This window comes from Bison bison, unplaced genomic scaffold, assembly GCF_000754665.1.
Source record: "Bison bison bison isolate TAMUID 2011002044 unplaced genomic scaffold, Bison_UMD1.0 scf7180017864309, whole genome shotgun sequence".
Taxonomy (NCBI): Eukaryota; Metazoa; Chordata; class Mammalia; order Artiodactyla; family Bovidae; genus Bison; species Bison bison.
This window is the reverse complement of record NW_011494881.1, coordinates 5,495,031-5,521,955: the sequence shown is the minus strand read 5'-3', so window position 1 is coordinate 5,521,955 and position 26,925 is coordinate 5,495,031. Positions and strand designations below refer to the sequence as shown.

The 26,925-nt window shown below is 50.4% G+C and overlaps 1 protein-coding gene across 2 annotated transcripts in view; it reads right to left on the bottom strand.

Annotated features, from left to right (window-relative positions):
* Positions 1 to 11,528: 11,528 nt before the first annotated feature.
* The window catches only part of SLC29A3 (solute carrier family 29 (equilibrative nucleoside transporter), member 3), a 46,951-nt gene continuing 31,554 nt past the window's right edge, over positions 11,529 to 26,925 (bottom strand). Inside the window, exons 2-5 of one of the 2 annotated variants that reach the window (XM_010852235.1) lie at positions 24,293 to 24,519; positions 20,395 to 20,445; positions 19,339 to 19,501; positions 11,529 to 14,979 (exon numbers count right to left, since the gene is read on the bottom strand). In XM_010852235.1, coding sequence (XP_010850537.1) covers positions 14,328 to 14,979; positions 19,339 to 19,501; positions 20,395 to 20,445; positions 24,293 to 24,519 — 1,093 coding nt within the window. In that variant the 3' untranslated portion in view covers positions 11,529 to 14,327. The remainder of the gene's footprint in view (positions 14,980 to 19,338; positions 19,502 to 20,394; positions 20,446 to 24,292; positions 24,520 to 26,925) is intronic. The other variant, XM_010852234.1, reaches the window with a different exon arrangement.

The window sequence follows — 26,925 nt, the reverse complement described above, 5'->3', positions numbered from 1 at the left end:
TGCTCAATAAACATGAATATCTTTATTACTTCTCATGGTTTATTCTTGTCATTTTTCTCAGCAATCTCTTTCCTTAAAGCCCAGGTAGGAGTAAAGGAAATGGGGACTGGAAAAGCAACCTCCTCCAGGATTGGCAGGTCGCCTACCTCTCAGGGCTTGCACACCTGTTCACCCTGCCTTACTGGCCTCTTTTGGGCGCCCGCCCCGTTGCCAAGCAACTGCTGCCCGCCCCCGCGCGGGGATTGGCTGTATGGCCTGCTCCCGGCATGCCCCGCGGCTCCCGGAAGTCGCATTTGGGAGCCTCCTGTCCAGAAGGCAGGTGTGGGATCAGTTCCCAGATCAGTTGAGCGTGGCCGGCTGGTCATCGGTACCTCTCATTAGGCTGGACGGCCTCGCAGAGCTGAGGATTCGCCGTATCCCGCCTGGGAGGTCACTGCAGTGTGAGTCTCCGGTCAGTTCGATCCCCAGGAGAACGGGGCTGGGGCCTGGAGGCAGCTTGGAGCACCAGCCAGTCGGCCTGGGTCCCTGTCCAGGAGCCCCTGTCGCGCCACCTCAGCCCTGGTCCCCGAAGCCCAGAGGCCCAAGCACTCCTGGACCTATGCCACCAATTTAGGCATCCTGGTTCAGCTCTGTGACCTTGGGTAGAATGACTCTCAGAAGCTTAGCCTTCCTGGTGCTGATATCAATATTGATTGATAATGAGTGACGTCATTGTTGATTGCTTACTTTCTACCCTTGATAAGTTTATGATTATAGAAACATTCTGATCCTGAAAAATAAATATATTGGCTACCCACTGCAGTATTCTGGCCAGGAGAATTCCAGGGACTGTATGATCCATGGGGTCGCAAAGAGTCGGACAAAACTGAATGACTTTCACTTTCACAGAGAAGCATTCTGATCCTGAGAAATAAATATATTATTATGTTTATTTTAGAGAGATGAGGAAAATGAGGCTCAGGAAGGGATTTAATTTGCCCGACCAAAGTCAAAGTCAGAACCACTCAAAGAGGCCAGTTTTCCAACCCCATGTAGTGCAACTCCAAAGGCCAAGATTTTAACTTAGAGGTTTCTTGTGAGGATGAATGAGAGGATGTCAAAAGTTAGCCAAGTGCCAGACACCCACCAAGTGCTCAGGCAAGGTTAGTGGGCGAATCATCACAGCTGTGGTAACAAGGAATAGTTCTATCAGCATTAAAGGGTGACTTTGGCCAGAACTTTGTCAGAGGCATATTGCTTTGTCTACTTGGAACAGGTACGGTCTGGGAGACTTAGCTGCCCCCCTCCAGAGTTTCAGGTCCTTAAAAATGTTGAAGCTGCTGTGTCTTCTACTTCCTCCTTAAACTTCTTTCCACTTCTATTTTTACCTCATTCCTCTTCTCCCTACCAGTCACTCCTAGCTTCAGTGATGAAGCCCTTTGTCTCTGAAAATGGCCCAGTTTGTGCCCTGAGTTTAAGTGGGATAATCAGTAACTTCAAAAGTTCTCACTTTTATTGGTTAAACTGGACATAGTGAAAACACCAGCCCTGAAACAAGTTAATGAGAGCCTGAACTTAGAAGGGGGGACATCACTTAGCCTGTGACATTCAAGCAGAAAACCGACTATGGTTTTCAGGGAAGAGAAATATCTGTCCTTCCTAAATGTTAGAGATACTCACCCATTCTGGGTTCTGGGGACTCCTGTCTGGGTCTCAGTTTCCCTGCCTCTAAAATAGTAAGATTGAATGATATTAGCCATATCCAAATACTGTCTGTATCTCTTAAATTTGATATTCATTAACTCAGATGGTTTACTTAAATTTACTATGAAAACATACTGTATATCATTACTGGAAAACCAGTATCACTTGCCATAAGTAGAAGATAAGCTATAAAAAGAAATAAAAACAAAACCAAACCATTGTTCTCAATTTAGTGGGCAAGATCGTGAAGTGAGGTCTGATGGCATTTTGTTAAAAGTGGAGAAGAGCAAGTTTTTAGCAAGGTGTTGAAGACACTCACGAATTAAACCAAAATTTCCTCCAACGGGTAATTAGGATCAAAAGAACTGAAAAGAGAAGAACTTCCACATGCTGAGATTCTGTGTTTAATGCTCTGCTGGATGGCATGTAGATTCACCCAGCACAATACCAAAATAGTTCACTCTCAACACTTGGAAAAAATAGTGGCCAGACAGTCCATGGAGTTGTCTAATAGCCAGATTTTGGTCTGATTCTTTTAAGGTCTGTGGGGCAGGTGGGGAGCAGGAGATACCTCCTAGTGGGCCCACTGGAAGCCTTTTCTCCCCATGTCCTTCCTCCTCTACGTATAAACATCCCAGGCACAGGTGAAATGAACAGAATGTGCACAAAAAGCTGTTTGACCACTGTCTGCATCTTCCCAGGATCTCAGAAGGTAAGGGGAAGGAGCAGCTCTTCCTGTCTTACTGTCTGGGCAGGGGAGACTTAACTCAGAGGCAAGCAGCCCTACCTCCGAATCAGAGTCTGCATTGTCAAAGGGTGTCTGAATAGGAAAGGAGTCATTGGGAAAGGGTTTTATATGGAGCAAAATGTGGATCACGATACCAGCAACACCAGGCCACGGAAGAGGTAGGGGAACCTGATGGGGCGTGAAGTTGAGGTCTGCTTCCTCTCACCAGCCAGATCCTCCCCTGCTTCTGCCACTGAGGACCTGCATCCTTCCAAAATAGAGATGGGGGAGGACGAGGCAGCACCATTCTTCCTATGGTTGCTCTTTGTACAAAATTCTAGGCTTCTTGGGCCTCCCCCACAGCCCAGGATGGAGCCCATGACTTATTTTTAGCGTCATTTAGTCCCCATCATTTAAACCCCATGGTGGCAGCAGCATGGAGCTCTATCTTCATACTCCAAAGTAGTACAGACACCCACTGTCTGGATACTGCTTAGAAGACCCTGCCCACAGTCTGCCCTGTGTGTCTCTAGGGGGTGAGAGATGGTTTAAAGGAGAGAAGAAAGAGGGCCCCTGGAATCTCAATGAATTTCCACTAGTCCTGGCTACATTTCCAAGTAAGGCACAGCTTTGAATATTTAGGAAGACAGAGAAAAGGAAATAGGACAGACTCAAAGAGGAAAATAAGAGGTTGACCTGACTCAAAGAAAGTGGAATTCAAACTTCTAGTAATAAAAAGGAACATCTGTGGGCCCCCAGGCAAGACTACAAATGGAGGCTCATATATCTTGCATCTCAATGTTAGTTATAATCAGGTAGCAATGTATTCTCTTGCCTACCTTGACACATACACCTTTATGGAACCTGGGATGCCATAAAGGTTGGCAGGTTTGAACCTGGGATTCTCTGACTCTGGAATGTGGTGGCTCAATCCCACACCTGGAGAGGTCTTCTATGCACAATTGTGGATACCCCAACTCATATGTCCCAACTCAGCACCACTTGCACACAGCCAGCCCTTGAGTCTAGAAGGTCCTCAAGCAGTCTGCCCTTGAGGGATGGACTGAGTAAAGAGCCTGCCCAGGTTGCACTTTGAGCCTGTTTAGGCAAGAGATCCCGGGAGCCCAGAGGATGGTCCAGAGGTGTGGCCTCTCTGCTGCCAGGTCCCCTTAGATCTGCAGATACCTTGCCCCACGGGATGCGGTACAAATGAACCTCCAGTAGTTTTAGAATAATAATGAGAGCAAATAGCTATGGATACCTTTTGCAGTTTATAGGGTACTCTGACCTGATCAGGATTTTAAGATATGCAAATTAATATCCCCATTTTGCAGGTAAGCACACTAAGGCTCGGAGAGGTTAGCGACTTGCTCAAAGTCCCCTGAATGTGAGGTCAGCACCCTGGCTCTCTATTTCAAGAATTGAGCTGGCTAGTCCTTACCCATCATGGCAGAGCCTGAGGTTCTGGAGCAGCAAAAAGCAAGGAGAGGGAAATTTCCTGATATCCTCACAACAGGCTTGCTCTAACAGGCTGGCACAATTTGGCAGATGATCCTCCACATCCCTCTTCACAGAACTGTGTGAGCAGAAGGCGAGCCAGGGACAACTTCTGAAAGGCAACTTTAATAAAGGAAGGCCAGATTTCTGCATTTGGAGCTCATAAGATGTTATTAGAAAACGCAGTCAGTTCAGTTTCTGTTTCAAAAAGGACTGCTGTTTGGTAATGGCTCATTTCCCTTTTTGAGTCTCAGCAAAGACTCAGCAAAATGAGAACCAGTATTAACACCACCTCAGCAGCTAATGAGCACCCGAGAACAGGCAGGAGGTGTGACCCCATCCCTGGCAGGAGGTGGTCAGCACCCCCACCCCACCACTCCCCAGGGTGCCCCAGAGGGAGACCACAGCTCCTTCCAGCCTACCAACTGCAAGCGGTGGGCTGGGCCCTCAGGCCCTACCTATTCTCACTCCCTCCTTCTTCTTGAATATTGATGCAGAAGGGAGCAGGGGGGAAAGATGCAGCCATGAGTAAAGACACGGGGTGCCAACCTTGGGGTTTGGTGAAGATGAAAGTGTTAAGTCACTCAGTCGTGTCCAACTCTTTGCGACCCCATGGATGGTAGCTCACCAGGTTCCTCTGACCGTGGAATTCTCCAGGCAAGAATATGGCAGTGGGTTGCCATTCCCTTCTCCACGGGATCTTCCCAAAACAGGAATCAAACCCCAGTCTCAAGCACTGCAGGTAGATTCTTTACCTTCTGAACCACAGATGAGCTTGGCATTTAAATGCAGTCTCTGCCCCAGATCTGTGATCGTTTTAAGGAACGATGTAGAGTGTCCACAGTGCTTCTTGAAAGATTTTTCAGCCCTGAGCCTTCACTTGACTGGAACTGGAGCAGATGGAGCCCTTGCCTTCTCTCTGTTCAGGGCACGTGTGAGCTCCTAACAGCCCCTCATCCGTCTCTGGTGGTCTAGCACCTTGCTTCTCCAAGTGGGACTCCCTGACCAGCAGCCTCAGCACCACTGGGAACTTGTTAAAAAATGTGCATGCTCATGTCCCACCCTAGACCTGAAAAATCAGAATCCCTGCGGGTAGGTACAGAGGTCTGCACTTGGTCAAGTGCTCCGGTGACTCTGATGCGAACTGCTGCTGTCATAATCGTTAGGAGCCGGAGTCCTGGAGTCAGACAGACCTGGCTTTGAATCACAGCTCTGCCACTTAGCAGCTATGTCTGAATCTTAGTTTGGGCCCCAATAAAATGGGGATAATACTACTTCCTTATAGTGTGATTGAATGGATTAAGATTATGTGTTAACATGCTTGGCTCATAATGCTTGATAAATGGTAGCTCTTCTATTTCTCTGGAAATCAGACTAGACAGGGGGACCTCAAGGAGGCCATTGTGAAGATGTTCACAGGTCGAGATGTCAGGCAAGCCCATTCGGGTATATAGCTTCTGACTCAGACCTAAAGCCACCTCCAGCCTCCTGTGTCCTGTGACTGAAACTGTTGGCAGATCTGGTTTATTCCCCAGCTTCTCTGAAGGGAACCCTCCCACCTCCGAGGGCACTGTCCTAACTTCCTCTCTGCAGGGATCTCAAGGGCTGGCCGGTGGGACTGCTGCATCTGTAGGCAGAGGCTCTGTCCCTGAGTTACAGTCTCCACCATTCCCTCCTCATCAGAAGAGGTGAGGATCACCCCTGACTTGCCAACTTCACAGGGCGATGGGCAGAATTAACAGTTTTAACACAGATGAAGAGCTTTGTGTGGATTAATCTTCACAACAACCACCTGAGGATAGGTAGTCTGTCAACTCGACCTGTTTTACAGATAAGAAAGCAGAGAGGTTAAGAAACCTGCACCAAATCACTAATAAGATAGAGAGTCATGATTCAGAATCAGGCACCCTGGCTCCAGAGTCCCACCCTTCAGCACTGCGCCCATCTAGGGACACCATCTGTTAGGACAGGTCATTGTAGCCTGGTCCCAGGGCCTCTGAAGCCTTATGACACAGCCCCTTTGACAATCTGATGGAAGCTATGGCCCCTTGGTCCACAGGAAGCATCCCAACTTCTGACTATGATCTCAGGGTTCCATGAGCCTCTCATTCCATCCGGGGATCCCCAGTCGAGACCTGAGACCCAAGAGTCTTAGAAGGAAGTAAGAAGGACTTACAAGTTTAGGGGTGTCAGACATTATGCCCTCAGTGAACTCCAGGGAGCAGGACTGGGGCCAGAGCAGCAGAGATGGAGGCTGTCGGGTGAGGCTGCTGGGGAAGAGGTCCCATGTCTTCTGTCCAGAGTGAGCTGTGTGGGAGGCGCCCTGGGACACATGGCTGTTTCCAGAAGAAGAGCAGGGCTGAGGTGCCTCAGTCTCCCTGGGGCTCTGGGACTCAGTCTGGAAGAATCTTCAGGGTGGCACAGGCCTGGTGCCAGCTGGTCTAGAGCACCCCAAGTACTGCCCTGCCAAGAGGCAGAGGGCAGCCTTGGTGACCACAGGTTCCCTCCCAACTCTGGGCGTGTGTTTAGTCAGGGACAGGCAGTGTGGTCATCCCAGAATGTTACACTTTACTCTGTTCCTTGCCTGGGAAGGTGGGCCCTGGAGCAGATACATGCAAGGCGTCGGACATGTAAGGTCCACACAGGGACACTCCTGCCTCTGTCACATCTCTGTAAACCTTGCCTTTGACTTGGTGAGCTTGTGCTTCAAGTTCCTGTAAAGACTGTAGCCTTGGCCACTGAAGATCCGTGACCTCCACACCAAAGGGCAGACTGGGTGGCCGCTGTCACTCACACTGGACAGGTTACTCCAGCCTCCTGGAGCCTCATCCCACTTACCGAGCATGTGGCCTGGGGCTCCTCAGACCTGCAAACCATTTAAATTGACAGCACCTCCTCAATCCTCTAGGGCTTCCCTGGTGGCTCAGATGGTAAAGAATCTGCCTGCAACATAGGAGACCTGGGTTCAAGCACCCCTTCAATTCTCTAGGGCTTCCCTGGTGGCTCAGATGGTAAAGAATCTGCCTGCAACATAGGAGACCTGGGTTCCATCCCTGGGTTGGGAAGATCCCTGGAGAAGGGAATGGCAACCCACTCCAGTATTCTTGCCTGGAGAATCCCATGGACAGAGGAGCCTGGTGGACTAGTCCACGGGGTTCCAAAGAGTTAGGACTGAGTGACTAACACACACACACAATCCTCTAAAAGAGCTGGATAGACAGGAGATAAGACAGGCTTTGGGGCCTTACAGCCCTGGTCTGTATTCCAATTCAGCCTCTTGCCCACTTAACCCCTCTGAGTGCCAGTTTCCCCCTCTGTGAAATGGGATGCGAGCCCTACCTGGCAGGGTTCTTGTACGGGCACAGCCTGGCCACCGCAGGCGCTCATTCATCAGCCCCTCCTTTACTGTGATGCAGACCATACCCTTGCCAGGCTACAGCATCTGGGCCTGCTCCTTAGAATCGTGGTCTCCGACACCCACCACCCAGCAGAGAAACAGCTCACCCAATGAGTGCTCTTCCAAGGTTAGAGGCACCAAAACCCACTTGGGGATAACAAAGCAGAGTGTTGCTCCATGGGCCAGAAATGCCTTCCCAGCTGCCTCCACCGAAAGGTAGACTGGTGAAGCAGGTAGGTGAGGAGAACAGGAAAGGAAAGCATCTGTACTTTCCAGACAGACCCAGTGGACACAGCTGGCATCTTTCTAGAACTCTGCACTTAACAGATTTAAGTGATACCCTCTCACTCCCATTCACAAACCCACCTGCATCCTAGAGCAGACCCCAGACTCCCAGCCCACCCTCATCTCTTTTCTCTTCCTTCCTCCCTTCCCTTCCTTTCTTCTTCTCTTTCCCTTTTTAAAAAATATCACTGGATGAGCAGCACCATAAAGCCATATTCCTGGGAAGCTCCTGCAAATAGACTCTGTTGGCACCAACTATGGGCAGCCCTTGGCACATGGGAGGGGCCAGGAAATGGGATGCAGGGCCATGCCCAGCATCCAGTGAGGAAAAGAAATGAGGGTAATGGGTTAGTGCTGATGGTTTAGCGTCAGGTAAACAGGAAAGGTCTGAAGACATAACCTTCTGCTGCTGCTGCTGCTGCTAAGTCACGTCAGTTGTGTCCGACTCTGTGCGGCCCCATAGACGGCAGCCCACCAGGCTCCCCCGTCCCTGGGATTCTCCAGGCAAGAACACTGGAGTAGGGTGCCATTTCCTTCTCCAATGCATGAAAATGAAAAGTGAAAGAAGTCGCTCAGTCGTGTCCGACGCTTAGCAACCCCATGGACTGCAGCCCACCAGGCTCCCCCGTCTCTGAGATTTTCCAGGCAAGCGTACTGGAGTCGGGTGCCAAGTGCCTTCTCCAGACACAACCTTCTAGGAGGAGGTAATTAGCACTGATTACACACCAGAGTCAACCCTAAATGTTCTGTATGCATTACCAGTTACCATTCGGCGTACACAACCACCAGACGCGAGGCCGGGACTACAATCGCCCCCAAGGTCAGTTGAGAGCACGGAGTCAGATGAACCTGCCAGTGGTCACACAGCTAGCAAGTGGTGAGGGCTCAGACCCAGACAGTCCTGGCTCCAGAGCACAGACCTGTGGAACCACTTTGGACAAAACCGAGTTTTTAAGGGCATCTGGGTACCTGGCCACATGTCCATGATGAAGGCAGGATAAGTGCTGGAGTGTCCATTTTTTCCAGCTGAGGTTTAGAAACAAAGTGAAGTGTCTTGGCCAGAAGTTCAAGTTGGGGGCAGAGCTTGGCCTGGGGTCGTTTGGTGCACCCGGCCCACCCCAGGTCACGCATGACCCAGGCAGGGGCCTGGGCATCAAAGACTGGGCATCAGAATTAGAGGTGCTGGTGCAGATAAGTGCTGAGCCTGGGGCCAGACAAGGGGGGAATGAGCACTGGGTACAGGGTGCCTGCCGCAGGGAACGCATTGGGCATTACCACAGACTGTCCAGGAACCACTAAAAAATGCGCAGAAAACACATGCACCGAGGACCTGCCATATGCCAGGCACTTTGACTTACAATACAGGGGCATATTTAACCCTCCAATAGCCCTGAAAGGCTTCTCACTTTAGATATGAAAAGTATCTGCAAGACCGGGCCAAAGCAACCCAGCTAGCAGGTGGCAGAACCAGGATTCCAGCATCTGCTGGGCACCAGAAGCCTACGAGTCACCCCTCCATCCCGAGCTGCAGACCCTGGGTACCCTTTAACTTGAAGTTGAAGGCAGGAACTGTTCTCAGTGGAGTGCGAAGGGTCAGCTGGCTGGAGTCTCATGGGGCAGAGGGCACAGCCGTCTTCATTGCTCTCCTTTGAGGTCAAGTCCACAGCAGCCTGAAGTTGAGTTCATCCTCTGAGGCTGATGCTGCCTGTGTTCTTCCTGTGTGGCCAGATCCTGGGTGGGAGCGGAGGGTGTGAGTTGTGCCCTTTGGGTCGCCCTGCTTGTGTGGGCTGGGGAGTGGGCATGCCCGGGTGTGCGTGGAGGTTCACTGGCACAGCAGGTAGTCTCAACTCCTGGACTTGTCACCCCCCTTTACAGATGAGGAAACTGACTCGGTGGCTTCGTGACTCACACAGCCAGTGCCTGGGGGAGCTGGGCGCAAGCTTCCCGACCCCCAGCTGCCCTGTGTCCTACCACCCTGGGTCCAAAGATGGGTCCAGCAGCAGCCATGCTGGGGTGACCTCAGCAGCTGGGGCTGGTGTGGGGGAGGTGGGGGCGTGGGACCAGGAGGGCAGGGGCTGGGGATTGAAATGGACTGGACAGAGCAGACCTGGAAGCAGCCCAAGAGCCCATGCCCGGCACAGCTTGGTCAGAGTGGTGAGCCTGATGTGGCCTCAGGCCTGGATCCACAAGTCATCAGTCCAGCAGGGGTTCTGGTCAGCTGTACTAGTCAGATCAACTAGGCCAGGGTTCTGGGCAACAGAGCTACTCGGAACAACACTTCAGTAATCTAAGACAAAGAAACAGGGGCAACAGAACCAAGGAGAAAGTGGAGGTTCAACATGGAAGCATGAGGGCAGGCTGGGTGAGGACCTCTGAGTTTAGGAAGAACTGGGTTTCTTGTCTTGGGCACTTAGTAGCTGAGTGATCTTGGGTAAGTTACTTAACCTCTCTGAGCCTCACTGTCTTCATCTACAGATGGGGGAATAATGTAGGTAAAGCTTTGGCACAGGGAGCAATGAGCCAGAAGTCTGGGCAGCTGATAGAAAGGCTGACCAAGACCCTGGGTCTCCTTTGAGTTTCAAGGAGAGGTCTGTGACCAGATGGCTAGTCCCTGTCTCCACCGGCTAGTGGGCTGAAATTCCTAGTGGATCCTGCTGAGGTCAAAGCTGGATTGGAAACTGGGCTGACCCTGGCTGACAGGTGGAGGGCAGCAGTTGACTTGAGCCCCAGGCATGACCGGCACTGGCCAAGTTGCCACCAAGGAAGTGATGCTGGTAAAGTAGAAACTACATACTTTCACTCAGAATGCAACATGGGATTAAGATAAGCATGGGCTTAATGGGCACATGAAAAGATGCTCAACATCACTAATAGAGAAATGAAAATGAAAACTACAATGCCTCACACCAGTCAGGATGGCCATCGTTACAAAGTCTACAAAGAATAAATGCTGGAGAGGATGTGGAGAAAGGAGAATGCGCCTACACTGCTGGTAGGAATGTAAGCTGGTGCAGCCACTGTGGAAAACAGTATAGAAGTTCCTCAGAAAACTAAAAATAGAATTACCATATGATCCAGCATCCCACTCCTGGGCATACACCCAGGCAAAACTATAAGCCGAAAAGAAACACACACCCTTATGCTCCCAGCAGCACTAGTCACAAGAGCCAAGATACAGAAACAACCTAAGCGTCCGCGTAAAGAGCATGTGGCATACATGTACGATGGAACACTACTCGGCCATAAAAAGAACGAAATAATGCCATTTGTAGCAACATGAATGCAACTCGAGATAATCACACAAAGTGAGGTAAGTCAGAAAGAGAAAGAGATAGTTATATGTGGATTAGTTATATGTGGAATCTAAAATGTGACACAAATGAGCCCATCTACGAAACAGAAACACAGACAGAGAACAGATCTGTGGTTGCCAAGGGGGAAGCAGTTGGGGAAGAACGGAGTGGGAAGTTGGGGTTAGCAGACCTAAGCTTTTGTAAGAATGCGTAAACAACAAAGTCCGACTGTGCAGTACAGAGAACTATATTCAATACCCTAGATAGTCGAGGGTATCAGGCTTCAAACCAAGCTCATGGGCCACAACTATCGAGCCTGTGCTCTGGAGCCTGGGAACCACAACTACTGAGCCTACGTGCCCCAATCACTGAAGCCCCCGCCCTAGAGCCCACGTTCCACAACAGAAGCCACTGCAGTGAGAAGCTTGGCACTACAGCTAGAGAGTAGCCCCCTGCTCACCGCAACTAGAGAAACCCTGCACAGCAACAGAGACCCAGCATGGCCAAAAATAAATAAATAATTAATTAAAAATATTCTATGATAAACCATAATGGAAAAGAATATTCTAAATATATGTACGTACACCCGAATCACTTTGCTGTACAGTAGCAGTTAACATAACATTGTAAAAGAACTGTGATACAGTTTTTTTTTTTTTAAAGATAAACATCTTTTATTTAAATTTAACCTCCAGTGGAATAAAACCTTCTTTCAACTGACTTTTGGCCTTCCCTCTTTTAGTTGGTGTTCTCTGTTAAAGCATTCCACAGTCTCAGAAGCTGAGGTCCTGAAGTGACCCCTCCATCCCAACTCATGTCACGTCCAAGCTAATTAGAAGGCCCCAAATCTCCTTGGCAGTACTGGGCTGAAGACAGCAGAATGAGGGTCTTTGTTAATAAAATCTACCCCTGATTCAAGCCTTCTCATGGCCTCATGGGTGCAGGAACTGGTCACCCACTAGTTAAACAGTCAGTAGTTTGGCTGCCTTTGGCTTTCTGTTTTGAATGAAAGGAGGAAAATGACAATGTCTGGAAATACACAAGGGCATGCACTAAAAACTGCCACTTGGGATTGAATGAGAGAACTATTAGACAAAGGCAATGTCTCGGGGATCCCTCTCCACCTCTTTCACGGAAAAATCCTTCTCTTTAGCAAGTTTTGTTCACACCCAGAACATGTGAGCTAGTTCCACAAGCCTGCTAGGGTCACATGAGACTTGAGACCCAGAGCAGCCAAGCCCCACGAGCAGCTGTTAACAGTAACACGGGGACAAGAGTGCCTGAACTCCACGGTCTGCCCCTCTACTTGGAGATGTGTTTTTATTCTCCTTCCTCCCTCCCTGAGAAGAAATGATCCTTTGCAAAATGCCCACTAAAGTGAGCAACAAAGAAGAGTGGAAAAAAGCCTGAATACTCTTCCCACCAGCCGAGCAGCCGGCCCTTCCTCTAGCGGCGGAGCTGGCGCTGGCGCTGGCACTGAGAGTCCATCATCTCAGTTCCCGCAGCGCTGCACCGACACGGCTGGCCACCCTCCTCCCCCTCTCACTTCACGCTAATTTCAAATCATCTTACTACCAGAGGAAAGCTACCCCTCTTCAACAGAGCATGAGAGACCCCCACTCCTCCTCTGTTAGCTCCAGGTAGTCCCCACCCCGGAGCTCAGAGACTGCAGTTTTACCTTCACACAGACATGCTGCCCATTTATAAGATACCTGAGGTTGAGATGAGCCACCTGCCAGACAGATGCCCAAAAGGATCAACAGCACCGAAGGCAGTGAAAAAAACCAAGGGGGAGATTTCAGCTTCCTGCAAGATGAGGGGAGATGGGATAATTTATTTTTTTAATTAAAAAAAAATTTTTTTTCAAGTGTCAGGTTTCAGAAAACCTTTCAAGGGTGTCCTTTTCAATCTCTGGTGAAAGAAAAGGAGGGTGCACTAGCCTGAGTCGGTGGGGAACATAATCTGCTGCCATTGGGTGGATTACTGGCTGCTTCCCGGTTTAATCAGCTGTCTGCAGGACATCTCAGATCTGGCACTCTTCAGAGCAGGGGCTCCTTGCTTTATGTCTCTCAGGGTTGCCACTTCTTGGGGGTAAGCTCTGTGTTTCCAGGATGATTCTTGAGAAAGAACTCCTGCTTGATCTAGTCCCTTTCTCTAATTCCCACGTCAGCCTGCTCCCCCAAGGAACAGCCTTGTGGGAGCCTTCAAGGAACCTGAAAAAATACAAATTATTACTCATGTCAGGGGAGCATGTGGGGGCCTCAGAACATGAGCATTGCCTTTGGAAACAACAGCTTCAAAACACATAAGTACTCAGAACAAGCCAGGACAAAGGAACATCTAATTCTGTTGACAAAGCTTCAGAGCTCTACGGATGCTCATAATAAACCACTTATGCAAGTGAAGGGGCCGGTGGCTCCCCCTGGACACCTGCCCCTCCATCCACGCTCTGTTCTCCGCCTGATTCTCGGCTGTAGAGGGATGGCAGGGAGGGGACACACATCCTGTGGGCTACAGCAGGCTGGACGTGCCCCTCTCCTCAGGCCTGGAAAAGACCACCTTACTACTTCTGGGATATAATGCACATAACCCCTTAGGGTTCCTATATCCACTCTTCAAATATTCTTAAATTACTCAATTTGAGTATGCTGTTTCCTGCCAAGACCCTAAAACAGCCATCAATAAGGCTTTCATTAAATACCCAGGTATTTATTAGGCCCCTGAACCAATGGCCTTGACATTCTGTAAACACGGATGTAACCCTGTCCTGACCCAGGCCACAGACCACTTGAAGGATCCCTGTTTGAAATCCAGGCCTGACATGCTTGGTCCCGTGTACACAGGGAGGCCCTCTGGAGCCCACGTCCAGGGAATGAAGGGCTCCTGGAAGGCCTGCCTTCCCAGGGTTGCGGTCTGGTTAGTGGAAAGTGGGGTTTGCACAGGCTCGGGTCCTGGGCCTGAGGACTGGCCATCCCAGGGGGACTTCCCCTGGGTAGGAGAGCTAAGGAGTCTCACATCTTGCCATCAGCTGGAAGGAGCAAGGCTGGGAGAAGGCAAAGTGACTGGAGACAGCCTTGGCACTCGCCCTCTAACAACTCAGAGCCAAATACTGGCAACACAGTTCCCAAGAGGGAATAATGACAGGCAGAATGCGCCCACTGGCAAGGAGTTTTCTGACTGTGTAACTGGTAACTGTGTCTTATTCAGGTGTCTTTGGTCCTGAAACGTCTCAGGACGTCTGTTGAAGTGTCTGGAATGTCTGCCTGGCCTGGGAATGGCACCGGTCCCAGATCCCTGGGAGCAACCAGGCCCGGGTGTGTGCTGGGCTCTGCAGAGACCAATTCCAGCCCTTCCTGCTCGCCACCTGGGCCCTTCTGGCACTTCCTGCCCATCTTGCTGAAGCTCCCAGGCGCCATGCAGCACTGAAGTCCGGTCATCGTCCTTCCTAGATGAGGTGCACAAGCAGGGCAGAGCAGGCGGAGCCAAGCACCAGGCCCAGGCCCATGTAAAAGGTCATCACCACCCCAGTGGCCTCGGCCAGCTCCCGGGGCACGATCTTGGGCCCGTAGATGAGAGCCAGAGTGCTGAGGTAGCCGTTGCTGAGCCCCAGCAGTGAGGTGAAAAGCACCGGGTACACGTCAGACTGGAAGAGCACCGTGTGCAGGTGGCCACGGGGCTGGTAGTTGCAGAACACGAAGAGGGGGACAAAGCAGGTCCGGAGGAGCGCGAGCCCGGGCAGCGCCTTGCTTCTGGGCCCGGGCACCTGGATCCAGGCCGTGACCTGCCGGCCACACAGGTCGGCAAAGTTGTACAGGAGGAAGGTGGTGAGGGGGACGAAGAACTTGGTGCTCCACGGCGAGCCCGAGCCCTTGCTGAGGGATTCAATGTTAGTGCAGATGGCGGGGAAGATGAGGCTGGTGATAAAGAAGAGATAGATGATGCAGAAGCCCAGGCCAGTGGTCTTCTTCAGGATGGGGCCAAGGGGTGGCGTCTGGGGGTCGCTGGATCCTGGGGCCACCGAAGTGGGACTGGGGGAGTCCTGGGGCAGCTGCTCTTCACCAGAAAACACGGTTGGCCAGACAGGTTTCATGTAGTACCTGCAGGGGAGAAGCTGGTGGTCAGAGGGCCTAGAAAGAAGGCCCTAGAAAGAAGGGCCTAGAAAGAAGGAAATCACTTGGGATTTCCAGGGACAAGGTGGTCCAACGCGTAGAGCCCAAGCCCCAGGATGCCCTCAGATGACACATGTGCTGCGGGGTGGCTGGAGGGAGGCCTGCAGAGTCCCCAGGCTTCCTGCCCTGGTGCTGCCTGAAAGGCTGGGCTCCAGTCCGTTGTTCTGTGGTGCTGGTCATGTCATGAGTGGGGACAAAGGAAGCCAGTACTGACCCTTCACGATGAGCCTGGGCTCTAGTCTTCACTCACTCATTTTTGCTTGGTTATAGGGTGGGGAGAGGTGGAGCTGAAGTAGTATTTATTTTTCAAATATAAAATAGCTTAAAATCTTAAATTATAGAAGTCACACATGCTTGATGAAACGAACCCAAATAATACAGAGTGAAGTTTCTTAAGCAAAAGTGGGACTAAAGTTTTATGTATTGTAAAACTTTCTGCAATAGTATAAATGACATAATATAAATATATTATAATTGCCTAAATAGATGCATAACTATTACACATAAATGCATGCACACTCTTGCTAAAGGACAGTATCCTGTGGCCATCCTTTCACAAGGGACAGGCGCTTCTGCCTCCATGCTGTGTTGCCACTGAGTATTCACTGCGTGTATATACAGTTTAACTGTTCCCCTAATGCTGGACATGTTGGTTAGCTCTAGTTTTCTCTACTATAAACAACAGTACAATGAATATCCCTATACATAAATCTTTGTATAGAATTTCAGTAGAGCAGATTTCTAGAAGAATTGCTGGATCACAAGCAATTTTTAAAATTGCTTTAAAATCTTTAAAAATTTGATAGATATTGATAACCTGCTCTCTGGATAGGTAGAACCAATTTATCTCCACTTTGTGCCACCTACCCATCCAAACTAGCATAACCTACCCTTCAATCTCCATGAGAGCACCCGTTTCTTTAGAAAAAACTGACCACAGTTTATAATCATTGTGTTGGTTTACTGGTTTATCATCTGTCTCCTTGAAGTGAAGACAGTTCCCTGGGGCAAGAACATGTATGGCTGTTCCCAGCTAAATCTCCAGGCAGGGAATAACCCTTCAAAACAAAATTGTTGAAAGAACTGATAAGCCTATAAAAGTATATTTTCCCCCCTATTCTCAACACTGAACATGAACATTTTTTTCAATTTCTTCTACTCTGACCAGAGTAGAAAAGGCTAAGCTCTCTTTGCGTTGCTGTCCCTTTGCCCTGCTGCATTGCCTGAGTCACTCAACCTCTCTGGGCCTCAGGTGCCTAAAAACCAGGAGATACAAGCTGACTGTATTACCACGTGCTGTGCTGTGCTTAGTTGCTCATTTGTGTCCAACTCTTTGTGAGCCCAAGGACTGTAGGCGGCCAGGCTCTTCTGTCCATGGGGATCTTCCAGGCAAGAATACTGGAGTGGGTCGCCATGCCCTCCTCCAGGGGATCTTCCCAACCCAGGGATCGAACCCAGGTCTCCTGAATTGCAGGTGGATACTCTACCATCTGAGTCACCAGGGAAGCCCCAATATGTATTAACATATCTCAAACAGAAGACTTGGGTGAGGCTGGGGAGAACAGAAGGTTGGTGATAGTTGGGTTCTGGTTTCAGCCCTACTTCCGCCTCCCTGTGTGACCTGAGGCCAAGTCTGTGACTGAGGTGTCTTGGGGCCTCAGTTTCCTCCTCTATAAAATGGAGGGTTCTGTGGCTATAAGCTTCTGAGATCCCTGCCAGCCCTCCTATCCTAAGGGCTACGTATTGTCAACAAGCAAGTCAGTGGGCGGGTTCCTCTCCAGAATCACTCTTCCATGTGATATTGAGCTGGGCACTTTGGCCTTGAACCCTGTCTTGTTTCCCAATCACTATTTAGGGAAAGGGCTATTCTTACTTCCCCTTCTACTCAGTGTCAAGTCCTTGCCTTGGTTGACTCTAAGGAAGCTCCCCACCAAGTTCCTCTGGTTGAAGCTCTTCCCCATAAGTTCTTCCAGATCTAACTGCCCCCGAGGCGGTCAGCAGACTCCAACACTGTGTGAGGCTCAGTTCCTCCTGAGTGTGATGGGGCAGTGTGGCCCAGCCCCACTGGGTGCAGCAACCTGTAGCAACCTAGGACTCCTTTCAAGTAAAATTTAGTCTGAGCAGCCCTGGGGCACTGCTCTAAAGCTCCATCCTCAGATGAGTTTCTGTAACCCAAAAGTCTTGACCGAAGTGTTAATCAGCAAAGAAATAGAAGCTTCACGGCTGGCAGAGTCCTGAGTATGCTGTCTCATGTGCTCAGCTGGAAGGCATTTTGGCTTGCTTAAGTGACTCTGAAAACAAGGGTGACCACCTGTCCTGTTTTGCCCGAGACTGTCCTGGTTTTAGCACTGAAAGTCCCTGGTCCTTAGGACCCCTTCAGTCCCAGGCAAACAAAGAAGGCTGGCCACCCCAGTGGAAACAGCACATTCGAGGTTCCCTGAAACAGGACACAGGAAATAGCAGAAGGAGAGGGGGAGCCTCCTGCCTTCTGTTCACTGACTCAAATAACTTAATCAGGACCAACAAGGTGCAAGGCAGTATTAATATATGGGGTGCTGGGGGACAGTAAGCCAGCCGGACCCCAGGAATCACAGGGATATCATCATGGAATACAACTGGGTAATTTTTTATGACAACCCTGAAGGGTCAGAGAGGGGAGGGGCAGACTCATGGATTTGAAGTCACCTATGGTACATGGCGTCATGACTCCATCCCCTTTTATCCTGCGGCCACTGGGCCAGCTGAAGTTCTAACAATCCTCTAACTGGAGGGAGAAACCGGCCCCTGGCAGAGTCAGGGTTCTAATGAAGGCAGGTGAGTCTCACAGGGGCAGGAGGAATGAGTGGGGAGGAAGGACCTTGCAGTCACAAGCCAGGGATGCAGCATGAAGCAGTGGAAAGAATGCAGTCCAGAAATAGCTCCGGGCTCCAATCCCTGCCTACAGCTCACAAGGTGAGCCACCTGGGGATGTTGGTTGATTCTCTAAAGCCTCAGTTCCTCATTGGAAACATGGGAAAATATGAAAACAACTGTGCTAGGTGGTCATACAGCCTGAGTGAAAAAATGAACTGCTTAGCTCAGTGCCCCGATACCAAATAGGTTCCTGTGGACCCGGCAGAGCCAGGACCTGTGTGCTCCCCAGCTCCGCTGGCTTGTGTGCCATGGGACCACAGGCCAATCGCCTGGCCTTCTCTGTCTCCATCTCATCACCTCTGAAATGGGGAAAATAACTCCTGCCATTCCTATATCAAATATGACAATGGATGTGAAAATGCACTGAAAAGAATAAAAAGCCATGGGTTGTTTTTTTAAAGAGATGTAAGAAGCAAGAAAGAAAAAGGAGGAAGGAGAGAGAGAAAGCAAGAGAGACTAAGGCAAGAAAAGTGGTCTTGCAGAGCAGAGAGGGGCCTCAAGAGATAGGGACTAAAATCAGTTTTGGAGTTGGGCTCAAATCCTAATTCTGCTGCCAAAGGGCTGCAGGACTCAGGCAAGTAATTTAACCTCTTTGAGCCTGGTTTTCTCATGTGAGAGTGGGAATGACTGGGGTAAGTCACAGCCCTACCTCAAGGAGGAGTAGATGTATGAGCTTCAAATGAGAGGCCCCAGCAGGCTGGGCTGAGTGCAGACAGGAACAACAGAAGGGCTGAGCCCAAGGAGCCACTGTTGGCCATTAGCCTTCCTCAGGCCCCACTTTCACTGCCTGCCCTCTAACAGAAAATATGCAGACTCCAGCTGCCTGGGGTTGTGATGCAAAGCCAGCTTCTTACATCCAAGGATGTACTTACATCCAAGTACAGCCAATGTACTGAGCAACTACTGTGAGCCTGGCTCAGCCTGAGGCATGGCATACAGCAACGAACAAAACCCACATGACTTCTGCCCTCAGAGGGATCACACGCCAATGGGGAGATGTGCAGTAAACCAGGAACCAAACACGAGCTCTACCTAGAGGAGAGAAGAGTGCAGGTAGACAGGATAAAGGTCGAAGGACGCCACACAGGATCATATGCTACCGCTTATTATGTGGAGTCTAAGAAAAGGCTACCAACGGACTTCCTACACAACTGAAATAGAGTTACATATGTAGAAAATAGCAGTTACTGAGGGGCAAGGTGAGGGGAGGGAGAAATTGTGAGACTGACAAGCACACACTACCATATGTGAATAGATAACTAACAAAGACCTACTGTACAGCACAGGGAACTCGACTCAATACTCTGTAATGGCTTACAAGGAGGCGAATCCAGAAGAAGCCGACTCACTGCCAGGAGCGAGTGTGGGCCTCACCTGGCATAGTCCAGCCGCGGCAGCAGCAGGTAGAGCCCAATGCAGAGCGCCAGGAAGATGTCCGCCGTCAGGAAGAAGGCCAGGGTGCTGTCTGTCACGTCACTGGCCACCGCGAGGTCCACCAGCGAGGCCACAGCGCTGAGGGTGCCCCCCATGGCTCCTCCTGCGGAGAGCGCGGGACATCATGGGGAAGGTCAGGGCGGGCGCATCCTCCCTGCCTCTCAGGCCTGCCCGTTCTCTGCTCCGGCTTAACGTTCTCCCTGGTGAGAGAGATGCTTCAGTTCTCACAGGACCCTGAGGCCTTGGCAGACAAGGAGGGCCCTGTGGCCATGAGCTTTCTGACTCTAGGAGGTGTCCCTAGCCCAGCTCCTCTCCCATGGGCATGAAGGGGCTGCTGCCTGAGGAGGCAAATGGCCTCCAAGGTCTCACCTGCTTCCTGGTTTCAGCTCTGACCCTCGATCCTCCTTCCCTCTTTACTGTCCTTCTGATGGGGTCAGAAACTTTAGATTCAGGGGTTGGATGTGTCAGAGAGCACGGCTCCTGCCCTGGACCCAACCACCATGAATCACCCTGGGGGAAAAGCTCTGGCCTGTCCGAGCACAGGTTCCCCGCTGCCCCGAGTGAGGCTGGCCAACTGGGACGCCTTAAGGGTTGGAAAACCAGCCAGGAGCCCACAGAGCTCACCCTGTGCCCTACAGTAGCTGTGTACCATACACGTATGAACATACATGCACACTCACCCACATATACACTGTCACATACACACATACCCTATCACAAGCTATCTCACACACACACACACACACACACACTCACACCCTATTACACACACTCACAGTCATACGCTCCCATACAGTCACACACGATGCTTCACACACCCGTGTGTGTGCAACTGCCCCACCACCTGGAACGTGCTGTGCTGCCAAGGGCTCTGACAGTGGCCCAGGTGACCGCGTGGCACCACCCCTTTCTGTGCTACGTCACATCCTAGCCCAGGGGACCCACGGGTCCAGGAGTCAAACAGGTGTACATCTGACACTTGACTCCACCACTTACTCGCTGTGACCTGGGGGCTCACATGGCTTCTTGGGACCAGAGTCTGCTCATCTGTAAAGTGAAAACAATGACACCCGCCTTGCAGAGCTGCTTTAAGGGCTGGATGAGATGATGTTTAGAAAGGGCCCAGCACAAAGCAGGCTTTCTACAAATGCCGGGCCCTTTCTTTGCCACAATCACACAGTCACTTCTGGGAGGCGGGGCAAGCATCTTGTTTCTCTGTTGAGCCATCACAGCCGTGGGTGGCCACGAGTCAGAGCTTATGCATGGTCATGTGTGAGCAGATCATTACTCCTCTGTTTATTTGCCAGAAAGGTGGGGCTCATACTTACCCTATCCCTCCCTTGAGACTATAGTGGGATGGAATCAATGAATGGGAAAAAAACATTGAACAAATGGACGTGTCCAATAGGGTTAACACAGTAAGGGCCTATGAATACAGGATTGCCTGGCTGTGAGGATGGATTTGCTGGCCTTAGAGGACCACGACACTGATTCTCAAGGAGGCAAGCAGGCCACTGACTGCAAACAGCCACCTGGTCCAAGTGGGCTCCAGCTGCGTTGTCATTACTTGGTGGGTCTGACCAGATACCACCTTTCTGCCCATTGCTGCGTGAGCGTGGTGGAAGAGTGATGGTCAGGCCCTCATCCACCTTGATGACCGCCCACTGCCTCACCCACACCACAGCCCAGCACTCTGTGGCCCTGCAGGGAAGACCCCATGACCCTTTTCTCCCCAACTTTCTCTATGATCTCTGCTAGCCTGGGTGGGGCCAGAGGTTGGAACTTGAGGGAAGGGCAAAGAAAAGAAAGTTAGCATAGTGATTAAGAGCACAGACTAAGAACATCTCAGTCCAGTCTTGGCTCTGCCACTTCTAGCTGTGTGACATTCAGCAAATCACTTAACCTCTCTATGCCTCCATTTTCTCATCTGTAAAATGGGAATGTTAAAGCTCACCTCTTAGGAAAGTTACAAAGATTAAAAGGATCATTACATGTAAAGCAGGACAGTGTCTGGTGCTGAGAAATGCCATATAAATCCTCTCTGATCCCCAAATAGGTGTTTGGCTATTTCTGTCCTTCCTACATCAAAGCAGCAACAACAGGGTAAACCTTTTGCAAAGAGGGTGCCAACTTCTGAGAAGCTGTAAGCCCCACCTGGGTGTTTTGTAAGAACCGGAGTTAAACTTGGTAAGACATTCCCCGGCTGCCCCGAGGAAGAGATTTTAACATCACTGCCTATTGATTTTCCTCTCTCTCTTCCCAACTTGTAGAGAATTTACAATATTATCATCAACAACAAACCAGGCCTCTGGGAGCTCATCCTTCTTGACTCCCCACTTTTATCTCATCAGTTATGGAAATACATGCAAATGAGGAGCTTAAAAAAACACCAGTACAAAACAAATGAATTGTTCCTCAGATGCCAACACACAGAGAATTCACAGATAAACTCCTCTGGATGGAAGACAACGGGGGCTGGACAGGGGTGCTGGGGCCCCTGGGAATCTGGACACCCCAAATCCTCCCAGGTGAAGGGCGTGCACTGGGGGCTGCACACAGTGACAAGGCTCAGGGCCCGGGGTAATGAACACCGAAGTGCGAGCGCCAGACCACTCCCCTTTTCCAAAAATGGACTTCCTTCAAAATGCACGGGAGTCTCCTTCTCCGGAAGATCTGCAGGTGGTCAGATGAACCTGAAAGGCCTCTCGCCAACATATTGGTGTGTTTGGTCACTGGTTCCTGCAGAGATAGCCAGCAAGACTGTTATATTGAAAAATATATCCTCTAGCAGGATGGAGGGAGATGAGGGGACAAGAAACCGGGGTGACATAAGGGATTAAATCCAAAGTTCAATGGTCACTTCCCTCAGCCTAGGTAGGCCCTACTTGAAGCACTGCAAGGGGTGTATTGATTGTACTCAGGAAACTTAGCAATGGGTCCACTTTTACTTTATTTTAGGCCCGAGAGCATCTCTGAGGATACAGCCAGAAGCCTGGTCTTTTATCAAAAATGGCAAACACATCTGAGCTCATGTTTGATCTCTAATCTGTTGATGGTAAGTGTCTCCAGTGCTATGCTGAGAAGGATTTAGAAGTTTAGGAGAAAAGATACGGATCAATCAGTGATGTCTGGCCCTGGTGTGGGGATGGGGTGGAGTTATACACTTGTCGAGGTATTTGTCATCACATACTGCTCGGCATTATCAATTAATGGGCACAGAGAAGATTCTTTGCAAAATTCTTCTCAAATGTTCCCTGGTGGCTCAGACGGTAAAGTGTCTGTCTACAATGCGGGAGACCCAGGTTCAATCCCTGGTTTGGGAAGATCCCCTGGAGAAGGAAATGGCAATCCACTCCAGTACTATTGCCTGGAAAATCCCATGGACAGAGGAGCCTGGTAGGCTACAGTCTATGGGGTCGCAAAGAGTCGGACATGACTGAGCAACTTCACTTTCAATTTCACTTTCTCAAATGTTTACAGCACTCCCTTCACAAAAGACAGACATGCAGGGACACTGAACAGAGCAGCTGAGCCCCTAGTCTTGCTTTAAGGGACAGTGGTCTCCTGGAAAAGCACTGATTCTGACCCAGCTCCTTTTTACCTTGTCAAGACATTTGGGTGAGAGAACAGAACTGCTAAGCTCTAGGCAACAGGCTCAGGTTAGCATCAACATTCAGTTAAAGGAGTCGGTCCATCTGTGGGAGAGGGAGAGGGTGGGAAGATTTGGGAGAATGGCATTAAAACATGTAGAATATCATGTATGAAACGAGATGCCAGTCCAGGTTCGATGCACGATACTGGATGCTTGGGGCTAGAGCACTGGGACGACCCAGAGGGATGGTATAGGGAGGGAGGAGGGAGGAGGGTTCAGGATGGGGAACACATGTATACCTGTGGCAGATTCATTTTGATATTTGGCAAAACTAATACAATTATGTAAAGTTTAAAAAAAAAAAAAATAAAAAAAAAAAGGAGTTGGTCCAAATCACATCAGCACCCCCCAGAAAATGCTAAAGTTCAGGGAAACAGCAGAGTTTATTACTAGGCTATTAGCTCCCGGGAGGCTGAGTCTGGTTCATCCTTGAATCCTTGGTGCACAGTAAGCCTTCTACAAAATTAGAGAGGAAGAAAAGACAAATAGAAGGGAGGAAAGGAGAGAAAAACAGGGAAAGGATAAGGGAAAGGAAAAGAAACAAGAAGGAAAGGGGACACAAGGGAAAGGGGGAGAGGAGGGAAGGAAAGAAAGGAACGCTGTTCAGGAAACCCACCGGGCAGGCAGACTGTATTTTCCTAAAGTAGCAGCAACTATGTCTCCCCTCACAACTGCCCTTCTACAGTATAACTTTCACACTCATCCACTGAGGTGTGTGGGTCTGTGCTTTCTCCCCTTGAATCCAGGTAGGCTTATGGTAATACTGGAAGTGCCTCTAAATGTCTTTATGGCTAAGTCATAAAAGGACACAGTGCTTCTGCCTGGGTCTCTTGGGATACTTGCACTTGCAATCCAGATGCCATGCCCTGGGGAAGCTCAAGTGGCCGTGGGTAGGTCCATGTGGAGAGGAACCCTGGCCCCAGCCCCAACCCCACCTGAGCTTCCAGCTAACAGCCAGCATCAACATGCCGGACAGGTGAGTGTGCCACCTTGAGAGTGGATCCTCCAGCCCCAGGCAAGCTATCCTGGCTGCTGCCACATGGCTGCTGCCTGCCAAAGAAATGATTCTTATTGTTCTAAGTCACTGGGCTTGGGGATGCTTTGTTCTGTAATAACAGATCATGGAAACACACCTAACACTCATTTCTTTTTCTGGAAGGGCTACCACATGCTCACCTCTGGCTCCTTCAAATGATCTCCAGGTAGACCAACCTGGTCAGCTGTCTGGACCCTAGTTCTCACCTGATATCAGAGCCTGGGAATTCCTCATGGGGAAGGAGCCAGTCATGCCAAAGACGCTGCTGTTGAAGATGGTGGAGGTGCCGCTGAGGATCGCCATGCAGATGATGGTGATGGTGAAGAAGCTGCGGGTCCAGGAGGAGGTGTCCACCTTCACCAGCACGGTCATCACTATGAAGATGGCCAGCATGACCGTCAGCGAGGCTAGCACGCGGACACGAATCGGAACCCTGAGGCAAGGACACCAGAAGTGGTTAGAGACACCCCGCCCCCAGGCCTCCCAAGCCGGGTGGGGGTTAGTGACCACTGAGGAAGCAGGTGTGCTCAGTGGCTGAGACCATGCACTCTGCATCAGGAGGCCTGGGTCTGAATCCTGCCTTCCTAGCTCACAGGCTCTGTGGCCTTGGATAAGTGACTCTACCACACTGGATTCAGCCTCTGCGTCCGCAACACAGAAAGAAGATCAATCTATCTGAAGGCACGGTGAGGGTCTCCGGAGAGGAGTACATAGAGAAAGGAGGCAGGGTCAGCTCGGGGCACGTGCTCTTGGATGCTGCTTCTTTTCATCTTGCTGTGATGCTCAAGGACAGGAGATGAGAACTCTCGAGGCAAGACCCCTACTCCTCCCACGGGCTTTGTTTAGTATTTAAACAGAACCGCCATTCACTGGCTTCCTTCCCCCCAAAACTTAGCAGCAGCAGAGGGAGGAGGCAGAAGGGAAGAAAATCATCGCTGTCATCTTCATCACGGCACAGTGCTGCATTCGTGCCAGGTACTCTTCCAAGAGTTTTCTAAATGCTCATGTGTTGAATTCTTCCACCAGTTCTACAAAATAGGTATTCTTACCTATTCCACAGACACAGATAAGGAAACTGAGGTCAGAGAGGCTAAGCAACTTGCTCAAGGTCACTCAGCTGTGAACCCAGGAGGTCTGCTCCCATCGGCGCTTTCAGAATGCCACTTTACTGCCTCCCTTGACATGAACGAACTATGCTGCTCCAGAACAGGTGGTGAGGACAGGAGGCGGCTCCTGTGATGGTCTCCGCTGTCGTGGGGAGCAGCTGAGGCCAACAAGAGCCAGCTCCCTCTAACTCTATTTCTGCATCTTAGCTGTACACTCCTCCCAGCCCCCAACCTGCCTAGACACTACCCTGCAGGGAGAAGCAGGGAAGCTGGGATCTCTGAGAAACCGCATTTTTATTCCAGGGAGAGAACATCATCTGAAGAGGCTGTTTAAATCATCAGATTACACTAAGCTTTAAACCAGATTGGATGTTTAGTTAATTTTCCTGCTAACCAATTGGGAGGGGGCTGAGCGAAAAGGCAGATTAGTTAAACACAAATTTCTTTTGGATAAAAATAAGAAAGACACGAAAGGTAGGAAAGATCTGTACATATGTAAATAGGTGTGAAATGATGAGCATAAAAAGCAAGAAAGGATTTTTTTCAAAGTGCTTTTGTGGCCCCAAGGCTAATCTGAGCTTCCTTCCAATCCTCGGCTGAAGGGAGACCAGGTGCCGCCTCCACTGGGTCAGGGGCAGAAGGAAGCCCGTGGAAGTGAAGGGAGAGTTCAAGGTTGTGGTGTGAGGAGCTGGGATGAGACCCAGGTCTGCTGAGCCCCAGCCCCTGGCTCTCTGCTGAGACGCATCCGCTCTGGTGTGTTCATTCCACAAACACACAGGCAAACCACAGTGTGTCCAACCCTGGGCTGGATGCCCGGGACACAGGGCAGATGAGGGACGGGCATTTTGTTCCAGCACAAAGTGTTCCATCAGCAGGGCCATGGGGCTTCCTGGGCACTTCTGAGAGGCACAAGACCCACCCTGGGCTTCTCACAGGCTTTTTGGAGGCGATCCCTAGGCTTGAGTGTAACGTATGTCTTGGATGGGAGCGCACGTATCTTGTGAGACAGAGTGTGGCACATTCAGGGAATTGAAGTGAACTCTGCCTGCAGGTGACACTGGGAGCAGAGCACGCCGAACAGATACAGGGACCCCTCCGTGGAGGGCCTTGTCACATGGATAAGTGCCAAGACTCGATCCTCCCGGTGGAGCAGAGAGTGGACGTGCAGGCTTTGTCTCCAGCATCCCTCCCACCAGAAGCGCTCCTTCCATGCCAAGTCGTCCTGCAGAGGTGGCCGCTCATGGGGTCTCCACCAACCCACCTACAAATGAGTGCACACAGGCCAGTCTGGGGTGGTCAGTGTTCCATACTTCCAGCCACTGAACTGGGCTAGGTGTCAGCATGTGACCAAGGCAGGGCCAGTCAGTGAACCCCAGGATCCAAAGGTGGAGAGAAGCTGACTGTCTGCCAAGACTGTGTTGGGGGCTGCTGGTCACTATCTGGCCAGCTGCATGGAGAGAGGCCACATTTGAAATGAAGCCAAGCAGACACACACAGAGCCCAAGGTTGGTGGATGAGGACATTGGTACTCTCCTAGATCCAGCAATGGAGGCAGGCCTGACTTTAATTTTCCAGGGAAAGAATGAGAAAATCCTTTTTGTGTCTCTTCCATTTGTCTCCAAGAGTAGCAACTGGGCTTCCCTGGTGGCTCAGGGATAAAGAATCAGCCTGCCAACACAGGAGACATGGGTTCAATCCCTGGTTTGGGAAGATACCACATGCCACAGAGTAAC